We start from the raw sequence: 18,013 nt of genomic DNA, 5'->3' as shown, positions 1-18,013 counted from the left end.
AAAAAAAAAAAAAAAAAAAAGAAACCCTCCCTTAAACTGGGCCAAAAATGTCAAAATCCTGAAAATGTTTGCAAACCAAAAATCTTTTCAAATCCAGGGAATGGTTTTGTTCAGATGTTTCGGGAATGTTGTGTTTTGATTTTGATCTTTTTAATTGTTTTACTTTAACTTTAGTTTCATTCTTGTGTTCTTGTAAATTCCTTGCAATGCCTTGTGGCAGCCTTGGGAGATTTCCATCCCTGGGAATGCTGGGAGGGTTTATTCCAATATAAGCCTTTTGTCTACAGAGGCATGAGAAAAAGTAGTATCTCAGATCATTAGTGAATTGAGTCAGAGGTGGGTGCCATCCAAAGTGCATCATGAATCTAGTAGACAAAATGGCAGGCCATGTTAGAAGGAGAAGCTCAAGACAGGATTAGCTTTAACAGAGGTATGCAGGGAACCTGGGACAAGGCTTACCAGTGCTACTAAGGGTATGGATCCTCCTGGCCCAGCAGTTTCTGTCCACTAAGTTCACAAACAAGTATTCAAACACCCTTGTCTCAGTGACCGTACTAGTGATTCCCAACCAGGGTGCCATAAGGAACTTTTGAGGGTGCTGTATAACTGTTAGGTATGCAAACACCGAAACATGATGCACAAGAGAAACCCAAAGATTTCAAATAGAATTCATACCATCAGAAACGTTCTTACCTCTTTCCGTGCTCTTTGCAACAGTGTAATTGCTCTGTTATTTTTTCACACTCAATAAATGAGTGAAAAAGACTAGGGGGCATTTTCCAAACAATGCCTCGAGTCTAACAAGGGGTGCCATGAATTACAAACGTTGGGAATCATTAGGCTATATACTCTGAGGAGAAGTAACAGCAATGTTATAAATAGATGCTTTATGAAGCTCTGAGTTTGGACCCTCACCTTTGGCAGGGACTCAATGTTGTGCAGAGGCAGAATGGTCAACTGCCAAGAGCAGGGGATGGATAGGGGTTGCCTCACTAACCTGCCTCCAGGTGGCCATGGGGCAATGCTGGGAGAAGGCTGAGCTTCAACATGAGGGCCCCTCAAGGAGTTGGGGGGGTATCGTGCTCCAGAATCACATATAGATATGAAGGCATCCAAGACATGCGTAGTCCCCCATCCTACTCATACAGATGGGACCTGGTCTGCATGGGGATAGGGATGCTCACATCAGAAACCTCCCTATGCCAAGATAGCTCAGTATCTGTGGATACTTGACTGCTGTAGACTGTGGGGTCAGGGAAGGGAACCAGTATAGCTACACCAGCCAGTGAGCAAGCTCTCCCTAATCAGCCATTAATTCCTCTAACTCTCCCTCTCTCTGCTTTGAATCCATATAACAGAAGCTTGGATTGAGAAGCCCTCCTTTGGGAAGCCCTTGGAGGAGCATCTGGCAGTCAGTGGGAGGGAAATCGCCTTCCCCATTGAGGCATGTGTGACCATGCTGCTTGAGTGTGGCATGCAGGAGGAGGTGAGTACGGGGACCCGCCTCCCCTCCCAGCTGGACTATTTTATTCCAAAACAAATACTTTAATCCTTTTTTTTTCCCTCCAACTCTCCCAAGACAAACACTAATACATGCCTGAACATAGGTTAAGTCAGAGCAGTCATTATGGTACAAGAATAATAATCATCCCTTTTGGCATTAAGATCTATGAAAAGTACCCCCCTTTATTTCTCTACTCATTCTTCCTAGTGTTTCCAGAATTTCAGGCCAACTAAAACATTCAAAAGTCACGGGTTAGGTTTCCAAGATTTTGAATCAAGCCCCTGCTCTTCTCCCTCTGTTCCTATTTGCAGCCTTTAGTTTAACTATAAGATTAAAGATTGCAGCCTTCTGAATCATTAAATAAACGTCTTTGGAGATCGGGTTGTGATCATAGTATTTTGTAACCTGTGGCACATGTAACCTTGCGAGTAATGTGGCAAAGTTCTAGAAGCAGAAGAAGGAAAAAGGGAAGTATATACAGAGGAAAAGAAGAAAAAGAAAATATGAAAATAGCTCTATAGTATAGAATAGTCACCTAGTCCAGTCCCATGTACAAATGCAGGACACGTTATTCCTAAAACATCCCATGCAAATGCTTATCCTGGCTCTCTTTAGAAACCTCTAATGAAAGAGATTCCCCTGCTTGTTCCATTGTCTTACCATTCCAACATTTTTCCTAAGTTTTAATTTAAATCTGCTTTGTTGTAGTGTAAAGCCATTGCTTCATGTCCTGTCTTTTGTGGCAAGGGAGAAAAGCTCTTCACCCTTTTTATATATTTTAGGTTGTTGGAGAAGTTGCTGTGTGGTTGTAATGACCTGCAGTGCTACTTTTTATTATCCTTTACACAGAGTCATAGGAATATACAACAATTTTACAAACTTAAGAAATACGTGGCCACCAAAAAATTAGAACCACCTCATCTAAGACAGCGTGCATGTGTATGTGTAAATCAGGAACATTTCCACTAAAATCAGTGGGGAGATACTGGTATAAGAGAGAGCAAAGGCAGGTCTCAAGTCTCAGATCTCTTGCTTTTTCCCACTTGGGTAGAGAGCAAGGAAGATAGGAAAGTAAATTCTGCATTTTCAGAACAGCCAAAACCAGGCCAAACTTAGATATGCAACTCTCATGAACTAAGCAGGCCCAATGCATTGTGATGTAAATGCCTCAGAGAGTACACGTGGTTAAGCGGCTTAATTCAAAGTTATTCTCTTGCACAAGTTCATCTCCAGCAGGAGATGATCATATGAGCATTTGATCTACAGCAGGAACAAATTAATTCCACTGTGTTTAAGCCCCTGGCAGACATTGCAATAAGACATACCTAATTTGTTAATCACGCCATAAATAGTAACCCTGCCACACATTCAGGCAATTAGTGATGCAACAAAATAGGAAATCAACCACAAAAATATTCCACAAAATACGTGTAAAATTTTTGTGGTTCATTTCTAGTATGTCTTAAATTGAATGTGTGGCAAGGTAGCCTTGCCACGTGCCCTGATGCAGGGTGCATAGCAGGGCTTGGTTGACAGCTTCTCCATGTTTGCAGGATGACAGTTGTGTGGTGCAGCCCTGCACTCTGCAGTTTTCAAGGTGCCAAGTTGAGGGGAGCTCATTAGCTGGGCTGAGGTGCTGGATTCCTGCAATCCAGCACGGCATTTGCTGCCCTTGCTCCACAGCTCTGGTTGGGGCTGAGAAACAAGGTACATTCTGGCGTCTGATCATGATGAATCACAGGGCTCGCTGAAACCTAGCAGGCTGACTGCCTTGCCCTGGTGCTCCCAGAGAGCTGTGGAGCGAGGGGCTTGACACATCCCCACCATGAGGACCCTGGGATAGGTGAGCACTTTGCTGATCTCAGGGTCCCAGTGTACCAGGGTCTTTAAAAAGCATGTGCAGCCCAGCTGCACACCTGGTGTTTTGACATCCCTGGCACATGGGGATCCCAAGAACAGGGAACCTCTCCCTGATCCCAGTGTGTTGGGACCTTAAAAAGTTGCATGTGCAGTTGGGCAGCAAATTAGGTTTTCTGACATCCCAGTGCACTGGGTCTGGGACTGTGACCACACCAGCATCTCAGATTGGCTCCAGTGAGGTCCCAGGGCTGAGATCAACCATCGCTGATCATCCCAGCCCCAGAACCTCACCAGAGCCAGTTTGAGATGTGGTGAGGTCCTTGCAATTGTCATGCAGTTGCCAGCTAATTGTTAGCCCCAGCTCCGGGACTGCACTGACATCTTAAACAGGCTCCTGTGCAGTCCTTGGACTGGGATTGACAGCTAATTGTTGGTCCCAGCCTTGGGACCACATTGGTTCACACCAGCTGCAGGCCCCAGGTTTCAGCTTGCTGGTGCAGGGAAGCCTGGGATCCTTGTTGGCCCCCTGCTTCCCCTACACTGGCAAGCAGTTAATGGTGTGATTGGGATCTGATCCCAAAATCACAACTCCTGCCATGACCATGTAGTGCGTGACTGGGATGTGTTGGGATTGCAGATCAGATCCTCTGGTGCCATTAAATGAACATGTGCCAGGGGCATAAGATTTTAGCTTTTATTTGCTCAGCATCTTGCAGTCCTGAGCAGCACCTTTCATAGGGCAAGTGAGCATTCAGCTGTTCCACAGGGCTGTTCCTGTAACACAAGTGGCTGATTAGATGACACTTCCCACCTCTCCCTTATGGTTTCAGCATTTAGAGTCTGTTGATCTTCCTTTGGTCAGCTGATTTTCCTAACAGTGCCATATTTTTCCTAGGACAGTTGGTCTCAGTTATTTATCAGCATTTTGGAGGCCCAGATAATTCCTTGTCTATAGAAAGTATATTGCTGTTCAGAACCACATGGGCAAATGTGCCTTTTCCTTTTGTTTGCCTTGAAATAAGAGTGGGAAAGCAGGAAAGATGATTTCAAGACCCAAGGAATTGGAGCATAATCTACTGGATTCATTTGCGCACACAGTGTCCTTTTTACGACATTCCTTTCTCAGAGACAGACATATTAGAAGGTTTCCTGTCCCTCATCATTAGCCAGAAGCAGGGACTGAACGGATGATGGAGAAACCAACCTTCATAGGTTTGGTGAAACAAGTGTAGACTCTCAGAATTATTTACACTTCTTTCATCTGTAGATTTGGGCTGAAAATCTTCTCAGACCACCAGCTCCTAATTGTCTTCTGATTTGTTTTCTTGGGGGAGGGGGCGGGGGAGCTGGGTCGACTGGAGAAAAGGTTAAAAGAAGCAGAAGTTTTGCTTTTCCAGACTCTGCCAGAATTAAGAAAAGCAGCTGAGAAATTGAAAACCTGACTTTAAAAAATATTGAGAGACATCTTGGAATCTCCAGATCAGTTTGGTTTGATTTTGGGTCACAGCTTTGGGCTGCTTCCTCCTCTATGCTGATTTAGATAATTCATCTTTGTAGCTGATCCTGCCAATAGCAAACCTTTGTGCTTTCCCCTACATTGCCCCCCTCCTTGCAAGGAGGTCCCTGCAGACCTTTGCAAAGCCACCTCACGGTCCTTCAAATCCCTTCTTTGCTGTGCTCTCCATTAAAACCTAGGTAACAATTAGTGCTGGTTCCTAGCTTGTTGACCTTGTTTTCTTGTGCTTCCGCCGTGTCCATCTGTTTTCCCTCGTCTCAGACTGAAAGCTCTTTGGGACCATCTTGTGGTTCTGTGTTTGTACAGCATTTAGCACAATCAGTCTATGACTGAAGTTTCTCAGTGCAATTACAGTTCAAATAATAATGAGGGGAAAAAACAGTAGCTTTAGTAAGACCTACTGATTGGTTTATTTTGGATCATGAACTGGGCCATTCATGCTTCAACCTCGGTTCAACCTCTTAGCTAGCCTAGACTACTCACAAAGCAGAGATTAACTGTTCACCTAATTAGATCTATGTTCCCATGATCCTGCTGTGCCCTAATAATTCCTAAATCTGTCCCCTCATTTTCTGAGGCACGCACATTGAAGAATGCAAAAACGTCTAATTCTGGTCATTGCTTGTCAAAGCTAGGAAGAACAGAATTTGGTTTATATCAGCAGATGAATCGAGCATGACTGAAGATACCCCGGACGCACAGACTTCTAGAGAACAAGTGACCTCCTCTCTGCCCTGGCCTAATTTTGCCCTACATCGGGGTGGGCAAATATGGCCCGTGGGCCAGATCTGGCCCATGGAGGGACTTTGTCCTGCCCACAGCAGGTCCCTCAGTTCTGCCTGGCCCTGGCGCTGTCCAATCTGTGGCATGTCCTATCACCCCCTGGGCATGCAGCGGGGCTGGGGCAGCTCCACAGCTGGACTGCCTTTCTAGGCAGCCTAGACAGTGGCAGCTCCTTCTAGCTGTCACCACTGCTGGCACCGGCCCCATGGTACTGGCAGGGACCCACACGCAGAGTTCCAACCCTGGCCTGCCCCACAGCCACTCAAGACTCGGCCCACTGGTGCGGACCAGCTCCGAACCAGCTGGAACCTGTGTGCACAGCGCTGACCCGGGCCTGCCCTGCGCCTGCTCGAGCAGTGGCAGCAGCAACGTCTGGGCAAAAGCTGCTGCTTGGCACAGCAGCAGAGCGGCTCCTCCCCCGCATCACTGCTAAGCCTCTCTTGCTGCAGCCACCCAGAGCCCATGCCCGCACTGCCCTGCGGCTCCTCTTCACTACCACCACTGCCCTGCTGGGTGGCTCAGAGGCGCTGGTGGCAGAGAGGAGCTGCAGGGCAGCCCAGGCACAGGCCGGGGTCTGGGTTGTGTGCGTGGTTTCTGGCTGGTGTGCTTCAGCTGGGGTGAATCTGGAGCGGGCATGGGACAGGCCAGGGTTGGGCCGGGGCCAGGGCTGTTGGCAGTGGCAGGGAGGAGCCACAGGGTGCATGGGCTCCAAGCTGTTGCTAGGGAGGGGTAGAGGGGGGTACTGACCGGCCTGCAGCAGCTCCCCAGAACTGCCTATGTGGCCTGCAGGCCCAAATAATTGCCCACCCCGCCCTACATTGTAAACAGTAGGAACCAAGGTTTGACCCTAGCTGACTTAAAAAGGCATCCCTCCATTGGTGCTGATGTGCAACAGTTTGTGTATCTAAATCTATAACTGCACTTAAGTTCTGAGACCAGGTTAGATGAGTTCAAAAGAAATAATTTCCACATTTCCTCAGGCAACAGTTTTCTAATAAACCTCATCCTGTGTGCAGTACTCAGACTATAATCACAAGGATGGATTTTCAGCTCACACTAAGGTCAAGCTGCAGTCTGGGCCATTGGGGCTCCATGTTTGTCTTGCTGTTGCCTTGGTGTTAGGAGTTTCTCCATGGCCTGACAACTCTCTTGTTTCTCTTGTCCTAAGGGTCTCTTCAGGGTGGCTCCCTCCGCCTCCAAGTTAAAGAAACTCAAAGCCGCTCTAGACTGCTGTGTAGTGGATGTGCAAGAGTATTCAGCTGACCCGCATGCCATTGCAGGTAAAGGGCATCTCCCCTCTGACACTCCAGCCTTCAGTAATGGCAGTTTGCATTTCTGTATATGATCCCTTCCCATCCAAGGGACTGTTAATGAACTAAGCCCCTGCAGCAGGGAAATCCTCTTGTTGAGAGCTGGTTGGGAATTTCCCAGCAGTACACTGGACACTGGCAAATACTGATTCATCCAAAGGACATTTTTCAGCAACATACAGCTTTTGACCAAAGTGTTCTTTAAAAAAAAATGGAAATATTCTGGTTCTGTGTGTCAGTGTTAATTTTTGTTTCAGTTTCATTTGAATGTGTTTGATGGTGTATATAAATATAAAATAAAAGAACTGAAACCAGAGTGGCTCATTTCAGTCTACCAAGATAAAAATATTTTTATTGACCTACAACATTTATTTTTATTTATGTTTCTTAGGAAATTTTGAAACTGTTTTGTTATAGCTCTATTCTAGAACAGGGGAAAAAATTGGAAATTGTGACATTTTTCTATGATTTCCCTCCCAGAACACGCCCAACTTTTAGTACTGTCTTGTGCAGCTGTGAACTTGAGATCCACTGCTGTATTTTCTAAACAGCAAGGAAAAAGGAAGCACCCTTCAGCAGGGACCTCATATGAGGGTTAATAGCTCTGCCTGATAGGAAAAAGTCAAAAATGACCTTTTTTGGCATTTCATTATATAGCTTTTCAAATGATCAAGTCACTTGATTAAAGCTATTTAAAGACAAAAAAAGAGAGAGAGAATCTGAACTCTTTTCCTCATTTATTTCTAGCATTGAGAAAAAATAGAACAGTTGGGTAGTCTTCATTATATATGTATATCTAATTTAACTCTAGCTGTACATTGTGTAAAATGATTATCTAGTTCTTTAATTGAAAACAATGCTGTTCTCACAGTAATATAAATCTAGAAAAACTCTATTCTGGAATTAATCCTGGTTTCCTGCAGCGTGATGGAAAAATTGGCCCATTGCCTCTCAACATATAACAATAGGGTGTCTGACAAACAAGCACTGAAGAAGCTACGTAATGATATATTAGGCCTAAAGTGGGATAGGAACACTAATGGATTTGGCAGTTAGTACAGAAATAAATGTGACCTCTGTTTAAACACTGATTTCATGTACACGTTATACAAGGGCTGAACAACTTCTAAGCCCCGGGGGCACAACAGCAGGGGTTACGCTACCAGTCAAGCCACAGGTTATTGGGCTGCATAGGCATTTTCTCCCACCCACCACTGCACCGTACAGCCATGAGGGCACCCTTTCCTGCCACGGCTGTACTAGGCACCCCACCCCCTGCTATAGCACATGGGCAGGCAAGCACAATTCAGACCCTCCCCACCCAGGTGCAGCACATGTCCTGGAGGGCACCCCACCACCACTGTTGCAGCACACAGACACTGTCTCCCTTGCATGGCCTCATACTTATCCTCAGCTCCCTTAGCTGCTCACTTTGTTGCCTTGCCCCCCTGTGGGGGGGAGGCAGGAAGTAGCAGCTGGAGAGGGAAGGGGGAGTCTAGAAACTGGGGGCAGTGGCAGCCGAACAGGACCCCAGGGGCCGCGACTTAACGGTTCGTGAGCTTCACCCTCATGTACCAGTTGGCTTCAGATTTGCCAAATAAAGGCAGTACTTCTCAATCTTCAGTTTCCTCAAACTGTTATGTTGTCTTTGTTTTCCTTGCTTGCCTACAATTCTGTTTGCTGCAAAAGAGAAAGAAAATGTCATTTTGATTCCAGTAGTTTCATAATGTTTATTAATTTCCCTGTTGTTAGCCAGTGGATTTGTCTGGTGCATTTTAAAGACTCTAAATGTACTCAGATAGATGCAAAATCTATTTTGTTCAGAAAAGTTATGGGTGATGCTGAAGAAATGTAAATACTGTTATGATAGCCATGAGGCATTCTGCAAATTGGGCGATGAGCATTGGATAAATGGCTAGATACAGCTATATGCTTGCACGTGTGCACACATACACCATCAAGTTTCAAAACTGGTTCTTACAGATTCTGTGACTAAGCAAAATGCTGGACAAATAAAGTCTTCACCTTACTGGGCTCTTCAAACGTCAGTTTTGCTTAGAAAAAACACTTTGTATCCGTATCCCTTGTGGATTTTGAGTCTGAGTTTTTCAACCAGTTAAAATATTTAGATTTTAAATTTCTGTCAATTCTAATGGGAAATAGGCATCCAAAACTCACATGCAACTTTTGAAGAGCTATATAGTGACATGCCAGGAGTACTGCGACAGTTGAATGCTCTGTAATGTTAAGCTGCTGTTCCTTTCTGGATTAGAGATGGTTTCCCTGCCCTTTCAAGCTTTTACCTGGGACATGCTGAGGACACCCTCAGTTGGTAGCAATGTCAGTGGCAGCAGAGGGTGCTCAGTGCTTTGCAGGATTGATCCCTAGTGAAATGAGTCTGATCTTGCTGCTATTAAAGCCAATGGCAAAGTTGTCTTGGAACTGCAGCTGAAGCAGGCTGTAAGCAGTTGGTACACTGCTGTTACACTGAGTGCTGTTCTGTGAATATTACTGATATGAATTATTGTGGGAGCAGGTTGGGGTGTTACAGAAGTGACAAAAAAACCAGATAGATGTAGGTGGAAAGTATGCATGGCTGTGATCATAGATTATTATATTTTAAGATGGGTGTTGGACTAATGGACTATTTGGGATTCACATTTTGAGAAATTTATGAGTAAGGTAGTTGAAAAAAGGAGTCAAAATGATTCATTCTAATCTCACTGCCCCAAAAGAGGAAAAAGAGAAAGTAACTGTGACAGCAGGAATGATAAAAACCTGGATTTTTGTCACAATTATTAGCATTCTAATTAGGGCAGTTTGGGTTATTGTCGAAATAACAATAGTGAGGCTGCTCTGAAGCTGCCATTAAGGCAAACAGAGCCTAGACCCTGACCTCTGTGCTTTGCTGCAGGGGCTAGAATCCAACCCCAGGTGCAGCACAAGTCCCCTGCGGTTTCTGCCCAGAAAGCCGTATTTTGGTCCTAAATGGCCAGTGTTACCTTTTGTTTTTTAGGAGCACTGAAGTCCTATCTCCGAGAGCTGCCAGAGCCTCTCATGACCTTTGAACTTTATGAAGAATGGATTCAAGCCTCCAAGTGAGTTCCCAATATGACTTCCTGGGTTCGTTCAGGTACAAATTTCAAAGGTGTTCCATTTGTCAGGGTATTCAGATTTGAGGTCCCATTTCTTGAGAATAGTCAAGGACTCAGCAAAACTAATGGTCCAGCCATGTGATGAGCTGACAAATTAATCCTATGCTCTTCTTCCCTTCCTAGCATCCAGGACCAAGATAAGAGGCTGCAGGCCCTATGGAATGCCTGTGAAAAAATGCCCAAGACCAACTACAACAACATCAGGTCAGTGCATGGGTGGGCACATGCATTTGTGTGTGCATGCATGTGCAACAGGGACACTTAGACCATGTCTCCATGCACAGTTGCCAAGTTTGGCATGAAGTATGACTTTAAAGCATGTTGTTGAACCCCTGGAGCCCCTGCTGAAAAGTGTGCACATCACATTTCAGTGTAAACCATATTTATTGTGATTTTGCTTAATTGAATTTAATTGAATGAAGAGCATTACTGTGAACTATGCCTCCCTTTGTGCCAGGTGAGGGTGTGGGGGCAGCCCCCAGTGGATCTCTAGTTAAAACTAGCAGTGCTGTTTCTGGTGACGACCATCCTTATTCCAGTTTCTGGTATGTTGGCCAAGATGAGGGTCATCATACATTCATACCAGTCTTTGTGCAGTTATAACTACATTGAGTTAGAAACCAGTTTGAGTTGAAGTGGTGGAGTCCTCTTGTGTAGACCACAAGTAAGTAGGAACTTGAGGGTATTTTTGTCCTCAAATCCCTGTCGAAGTCCCATTAATACTAATTGGATTTCTGCATGGCTAGTGATACATGGCCCAATCCCACAAGCTGCTGAGCCTCCACTGAAGTTGGAAGGTTTTTGGTACCTCCCGTAACAAGTACTGATTCAGGGAGTCTTGCTGGTCTCCAGAGGTTCTGTTCTGGCATGTGGCTCCGAGTCTCTGGCTAAGCCCTACTTTGTGCTCGTTTAAATTAATTTCTCAGCTCAGTCCATTCAAAACCCTTCTTAGTGTGGGGTGGATCCCAGGAGCTTCTGTGCACAACATGAAGGCTGCATGTGCATTGAGTTCAGCCATAGTAAAAGAGCACCAAGTGCATTTCTATGGGAGGGCTGCAAACAGATTGTTGGGTAAGGACCTGCCTACCTCCCACCTCAACTTTTCCGTCTCTGCCCTAGGGAGAAGAGAGTGTGAGAGATCAGATAGACTACAGAGGTCGAAAGCTCTTTCTAGGTCCAGCCAACTCCCTGATGCTGGCCATGGAACTGGAGCTGCCGAGCACTTTCTGAGATACCCCTTTTCATTGCATGGTCTTGGCTTAGTGCCCATGGAGCTAATACCATGTGGGGGATTTTAGTATTGCTCCATGTAATTTTAGAGCAGCAGGACTGGGGACACCTGCACCAAAGAAACAGAAGTCCATTCAATCCATAAAATACTGAACCTGGGGTTTTTAAAGGAGCACTAGTTCATCTCCAGTTGAACTTCAAGAAGATTTGGCTGCCTCATTTCTTTAAGCCTCACTGAAAATCCCAGCCTTATTGTTATTACCAACTACAGTGACTAATGGTGACAGCCTTGTATCCTGAATTCCATGCTTTGTTATTGAGCAGTTCCCTCTCCATGAATCCAGTGTCATACAGAGATGCAGGAATCTATTTCCTACAATGTTGATCCAGGAGGGCCCAAATCTATTGACTTTTGGTGCATATTGCAAGCCACCAGCCACCCAGGCTGTTGGGAGAAGGGCAGGTCCAAAGGGTTGCTGTCTGCAGAGAGTCGGTTTATTGACTTCCATGATTTAGCAGTTACTGCCCAGTAGGGTAGGATTTCCAATTGAGTGTGGTTTGTACTAGAGCACTTTAGATCCTGGACTAGATCTGAATCCTGGAGAGCAGAGAGATTATACCGAACTAAAAGGGAAGGAATTTACAACGCATGATCTTATGTCAACTGATCTGGTATAACCATTCCTGATGTCTGCTGTATCACACAGTAAATAGGAGCTAAACCGAGACAGTTTACCCCTCACTGAAACAATTGCTGAATAACAGACTAAGCTTCTGTTTACCATGGGGTAGGAGTAGACACAGAAAGTTTTAGTGGATTAGCTTGATGCTTGGTAATTTTCTCCCCCACCTACCCACAACCCCTTTTAATGTTATAATTTTTCACCCGTCTGTATACTTATACCTTTAGGTTCTTAGCAATGGAAATAAATCTATGTTGTGAGTAGTCCATGAAGCCTAAAGCAAAGGCATGTCTTACAACCTTACAGAAAGCAACTTTGGCTGGTGGTTAGAGAGGAAGACTGAGAGTGGAACATCTGGGTTGTATCTCCACTTGTATTGCAGCCTTGGTGGCTTTGAGGGTAGGGTGGCTTTTGACAAGTCACAGAAGGATTGAAAAGGTCCCTTAGAATTGGTTTGTAAGTGTCCAAGTGAAATATATGTTGAGTTCATGGTAGTTTCTGGCATTCACTGCAAGTCCTGACCTGTAAACTACCTGATGTGATAGAGGCCAAGGTACTATAGCCCTGAGAGGACCTGGCATGTAGTGTGTGGTTTTACTTTGTTCTTTTCTGAAAGAAGCATTCAGTGGCTGGTGCAGTTACAGAGATTATGCCCTACAAGCATAGGCTAAGGTGCCTGTCCAGTCTTACCCCTGTCTCTTGATCGTCTCTTCCAGATACCTGATCAAATTTTTAGCAAAGCTAACAGAGTACCAGGACGCTAACAAAATGACACCGAGCAACGTGGCAATAGTGCTGGGTCCCAATCTCCTCTGGCCTCAAGCAGAAGGGTAAGTGGTGAGTGTGTGGTGCAGGTCTCCCTCTCTGCCCAAACAACAGTGGATGGGAGTTTGTTATAGCTCAAGTCGTGTTTCTTGAAGATCAGTGGTTCTCAACCTTTTTAGGCTTAAGGCATCCCTTGTTAGACTTGGGCACCCTTCAGAAAATGTCAGCTCATATCTTTTACTCATTTTTTGACTGCAGAAAAATACTGAAGCGGTTCTATTCAAAAAAACTCAAAAACCAACACAGGACAGAAGTCATTTTTATGCTGTGAATTCCTGTTTGAAATCTCTGGGTTTTTCTCATTGATGCTGTGTAGGTGTTTTCACACACAACAATGATAATATTGCAGAGTACCCCATGGCACCCTTACAAGGATCTCACAGCACCCTGCTTGAGAGTCACTGCTTTCAATCAAGCTGTGGCATCTCAGGCCTTTAGCTCTGTAAATTCTTAGCTCAGTCCACAGTGGGCGTGCCTACATATGTATTTACATGTGCCTAAATTTAATGCACAGTAAGTCAATTTACATGTGCGTCTATACTTGGACACGCTAATGCACATTCATACGCATTAAATTTAGGCACGAATAGCTAAGTCCCATTACTGCACATGCAGATGCGCTGTTGCCCATTAACATGGTGTGTATCCATTGATGCACACCACGTTAATGCACATTGACAAGTCTACACGTGCTAATGTGACTTAGCTGTCCATGCCTAAATTTGATACCTGCATTATGCAAATAACAAATTTAGATTCATATAACCTTAAGTCACCATTTTTAAGGTTCATAAAGGGCGTCCACACACCTTTAATGGCTCTTTTAGGCTAAGTCCACTTAAAAGAGACATATGTAGACATGCCCAGTCAGTTGGCTAAGATGGAGAGGATCACCTACACAGAGGAGAAAGCAGAATAGAAGAGTTACCTTGGAGACTGTTCTTGGCAGAGAATTAATGGTAGCTGCTGCTATTCTTGTTTTCTTTCATCCTGCTTTTTCTAAAGTGCTGGGCACCCTTAATTCTGGTAGACGTTGGCAGGAAGATGGATGCTCAGCATCTCTGGGAATCAGGCCACTTGCTGTAACAGAGCACAAGTTGTGCTCTGTTACTCACAGGGTGTGGGCAAGCAACAGAGCAGTCTGCAGCTGTCTGCACTCCTCATCAGACACAACTGCCTGATTGAGAAGAGGGCCCAGCTGCTTGTTATAAGAACAGGGCTCTGAGCAATGAAACCAACAGTCTGCTGCCAGCAGCCGGGAGAAGAACACCACCCAGCTGGGGATGCTGCAAGGGGATAAGGTGATTGAGGCCCAGTGTTGGGCAGGGGATGAGGCTCCAGTGTGGGGGCATAAGGGGACCAAGAGGGTTCTGAGCCAGGCTGGGAGTCTGAGGAAAAGGGAGGGGCTGGGAGCCCCGAATGATTGAATGAGAGCCCAGTGTGAGGGTACAGAGATTGCGAGCCCCAGTGTGAGGGCATGGGTGTGAGAGTCCCAACATGAGGCACGTGGGTGCTAGTGTGAGGGCACGGGCTTATAGGCCTGGTGTTAGGCCATGGATACTATCTGTGAGGCATAGGACACATTATAGGGGAGGTAGGAACCGTGTATATCGGCAGCCTCCTGCCTTGTTATCAACTTTTAATTGCATTATCAAAGGTGAGGTAGGCAGGCGGTTAGCCCAGAGACAAGTGGGCAGGCCAATCACTTGACCGGCCCTGGGTTGCTCACTTGTTATGCTCACGTGCCTAAAGAGGAGGGTTTGGAAGAATGCAGAGAGGATTATTTGCATGTCAGGACCACTGTTGTTGTCCTAAGGGTAAGGTAGCTGCACTGTGGATGCATTTATCACACCGAATTATGTCACGATAGTCTAGTATCTGCAGCCAAAGTGGTATGTAATTGAGAACATCAGGAATGAATTGGGAATAAAGGTCTAGATCCTTTTCTGGTACCAGCAGGAGTGGCAGCAAACCACAGCAAGGCCCTGCTCTTTTACCCCAGCTGAGGAGCTGTTACAGGAGCACAACACCTTCGAAAGCACCTTGAGCATCATGCTTGTTAGTAAACTAATTAATTAAGAAGCATCTACAGATGAAGAGCAGTGCTATTAATCATAAATGCAAAGAGAAAATACTGAGCAGAGAGGAAGCAATGGGTAGATGCCCTTACATTTTTGTGTCCTCGGAGCATTTCCACATCTGACATTCCTCACAACTAGCATTCTTGGCTCAGGTTGGAATAGCAGAGACTGCAGATCAAAACTGAGGGGGACTGGCAGAGCTGCATGCGGATCCCTTGACTATTAGCTGTGGGACAGCTTAGGTTTGAAATACCAGGCAGTGTGGAAAGTCCTAGTGGACCAGGAAGGGGACCTGCAAATCAGGATTGTAGTGCATTAGCAGAGCTATGTTGGTATAGTAGGGGGACTGCTTATCAGAACTGGCCTACATTGGCTTTGGCCAAAGCTATGGAGCATTGCTTCTGTGAACAGCAGCCATTGCAGTCTTCCTGTCTGTATTTAGCCACTGCCTCTACCCCTGTGTTGCAGGAACATCACAGAGATGATGACGACAGTCTCTCTGCAGATTGTTGGAATTATCGAGCCCCTCATCCAGCACGCCGACTGGTTCTTCCCTGGAGGTAGGCCAGGCTTCTCCAGCCACCGGCACTGCCCTTTTGGACCTCCTAGTACCAAGAATCATCCCAGCCAAGCATGCTAGCCATGAGCATCTCTCATCACTGGGGGCCTCTAGGGAAGGATCAGGAGAGATGTTGTAAACTGACTCAAAAATCAGAGACATGGGAATAGGTTGGGGCAGTCTCAGTCCAGTTCCCTGTGACTAGAGATGGACATCAGAAAACCCACTGCTGACATAGGCTCTAGTAGGTAGAAAGGCAGCCTTCCTCACCCTGGGCAGTGCTTGTACAGGGCTGCCAATGACGAACTGGCATTGTAGTAGCCCTACTCCAGGATTAATTCCCCAGACCTGCCACCCCAACACTGCAATCAGACTCTGCAGCTCTGCTGGCTGAAGAAAGGGCTATCCCTTCTTGCCACAGGACATAAGTATCTGTGAGGGCATGTTCCTCTACAGCATCTGCTGTGGGGTCTAGCAGTCCAAGGCCCAAGAAAGCCAAGTTATTTGCCTTGGAACCAGAGATGGAGCATGGAAGGCAGGGTTTGCTTCAGCTGAGTCCTGAGCAGGCAGCCTCGTGGAGCTGTAGACGATGCTCTCTGCTTCTCCTGGCCTCTGCTGTATTCCTTCTGCACTAATCTACCCCTGTCAATAGAGCGTGGGCTCTGGCAAGCTTGTAGATGCTGAGTTGTCTGTACAGCATCCAGCACAATGAGATCCTGGTCCATAACTGGAGCTCTTAGGCATTGTTGCTATACAAGTAATAAATGGTAGTAATAAGGCCTCCTTGCCAAGATCCTCTCAGCACCATACTGGCGCTGAGGAAATGCTCCTAAAAAACACATGACTCTCTTGCTTTCCCAACCAGACATCGAATTCAATGTGACTGGAAACTACGGCAGCCCCATGCACGTTAATCACAACGCCAACTACAGCTCCATGCCTTCACCTGACATGGACCACTCTGACCGCAAACAGCATGACCAGGCCCGGCGCCCCCTCAGCGTGGCCACGGACAACATGATGCTGGAGTTTTATAAAAAGGATGGGTAGGGTCTTTTCTCTTCAGTGCTAAGGCTTGGCTTTTTATTTTAAGTCCTTTTTGGTTTTATGAGCTGGAAGAGGCTGCATCCAACAGAACATTGGCTGGGAGATCTGCTCGGGACAGGGGCCTATTGCACCTGGCGGGATGTTGGCTGGGAGAACTGCTCTGTCGCTGACTGGTCTGTAACTGGTCGTATCCACATGGGTGAGCGCAGATGCCTTGCTGCCTTGTCGCACCCACACTCCCCTGCTCCTGACCTCTCTGCCTTTCCATGTCAGCTGATGTTTTGGCCTTTTTAAGAGGGGGAGATCCATTTCCCCTTCCTCTTACCCCACTTGCAGTTGGAAGGTAAGTATCACTGGGCACACAAACCCTACCAAAGACAGAAAGATTGTGCAGGAGTCTTAGGAGAGCTGGTTAAATGAACAGTGCAGACTGCTGATCCTGAAGGCACTGCCTTGCAGGCAGTTCTGTGGGAGCAGAGAATGTACGTTCCTGCTGAACCCTGGGGGCTTAGTGTCGATTGTGGCATTATGTGTGTGTGCAATCATCTTGAGTGTAAGAAACTGGATAAGTGGTGAAGCGAAAGACAGGACAGGCCTGGAAGGTCTCTTCCATTACTTGTTATGGTGAATCATTATTACTTGGGTATGATACAAGCAAACCAAGTTTTTGCTTCTAGCTTAATCAAAACTATGGTTTCCTTTAGCTAGCACAGTGCAACCTTTGAAGGAAGCCGTCACACACCAGTTGCCAACATAGACTATTGCTGCCTTTTAACTCTGATTTCCCTGGGACCACAGGCATATATAGCACTCTGCAAGCCCTGGAGAAATCTGTGGTCCTGGGTCTCAAGGGTTTCTAGTCCCCACTACAGCGCATGCAGTGACTCTAAAGTCACACATGTGGCCTAATGGGATTCATGACAGAATAAGCCATGGGAACAAAATGTAGAAATAATGAATAGCAGGTTCTATTCAGGAACATAAGAAGTGCCATATTGGGTCAGACCAGTTATCTGTCTAGTCCGGAAATCTGTCTAAGAGTGGCAAGTAGATTCTGTAGAGGCATCATATGTATGAGGAGAGGCTGAGGGGACTGGGCTTATTTAATCAGGAGAAGAGAAGGCTGAGCGGGGGTTTGATATCAGTCTTTAACTACCTGAAGGGTGGTTACAAAGAGGGTGGTGCTAGGCTGTTCTCAGCAGTGGCAGATGACAGAACAAGGAGCAGTGGTCTCAAGTTGCAGCAAGGGAAGTTTAGTTTGGATATTAGTAAAACTCTCACTAGGAGGGTGGGGAAGCACTGGGGCGGGCTCTCTAGAGAGGTGGTGGAATCCTCACCCTTGGAGATGTTTAAGGCCCATCTTGACAAAGCCCTGGCTGGAGTGATCTAGTTGGGGGTGGTCCTGCTTTGAGCAGTGGGTTGGATTAGATGTGACCTCCTGAGGTCCTTTCCAACCCCAA

The 18,013-nt window shown here is 46.1% G+C and overlaps 1 protein-coding gene and 1 long non-coding RNA gene across 12 annotated transcripts in view; one reads left to right on the top strand and one right to left on the bottom strand.

Moving 5' to 3' along the window:
* The window catches only part of ARHGAP44 (Rho GTPase activating protein 44), a 111,111-nt gene that overhangs the window by 64,208 nt on the left and 28,890 nt on the right, over nucleotides 1–18,013 (top strand). For all 11 annotated transcript variants that reach the window (XM_019502209.1, XM_019502205.1, XM_019502201.1 and 8 more), the window contains 7 exons: nucleotides 1,359–1,486; nucleotides 6,832–6,943; nucleotides 9,990–10,071; nucleotides 10,252–10,332; nucleotides 12,758–12,871; nucleotides 15,416–15,507; nucleotides 16,372–16,552. In XM_019502209.1, coding sequence (XP_019357754.1) covers nucleotides 1,359–1,486; nucleotides 6,832–6,943; nucleotides 9,990–10,071; nucleotides 10,252–10,332; nucleotides 12,758–12,871; nucleotides 15,416–15,507; nucleotides 16,372–16,552 — 790 coding nt within the window. The remainder of the gene's footprint in view (nucleotides 1–1,358; nucleotides 1,487–6,831; nucleotides 6,944–9,989; nucleotides 10,072–10,251; nucleotides 10,333–12,757; nucleotides 12,872–15,415; nucleotides 15,508–16,371; nucleotides 16,553–18,013) is intronic.
* LOC109287311 overlaps nucleotides 7,371–18,013 on the bottom strand; it is a 47,885-nt gene continuing 37,242 nt past the window's right edge. Inside the window, exon 3 of the long non-coding RNA XR_002094827.1 lies at nucleotides 7,371–8,653. This is a non-coding gene — a long non-coding RNA (uncharacterized LOC109287311). The remainder of the gene's footprint in view (nucleotides 8,654–18,013) is intronic.

This window comes from Gavialis gangeticus, unplaced genomic scaffold (genome assembly GCF_001723915.1).
Source record: "Gavialis gangeticus isolate Ggan-Ray unplaced genomic scaffold, GavGan_comp1, whole genome shotgun sequence".
In the NCBI taxonomy this organism is placed as follows: Eukaryota; Metazoa; Chordata; order Crocodylia; family Gavialidae; genus Gavialis; species Gavialis gangeticus.
Note: the sequence above shows the minus strand (reverse complement) of the source record. Positions and strands in the feature narration are given on the sequence as shown.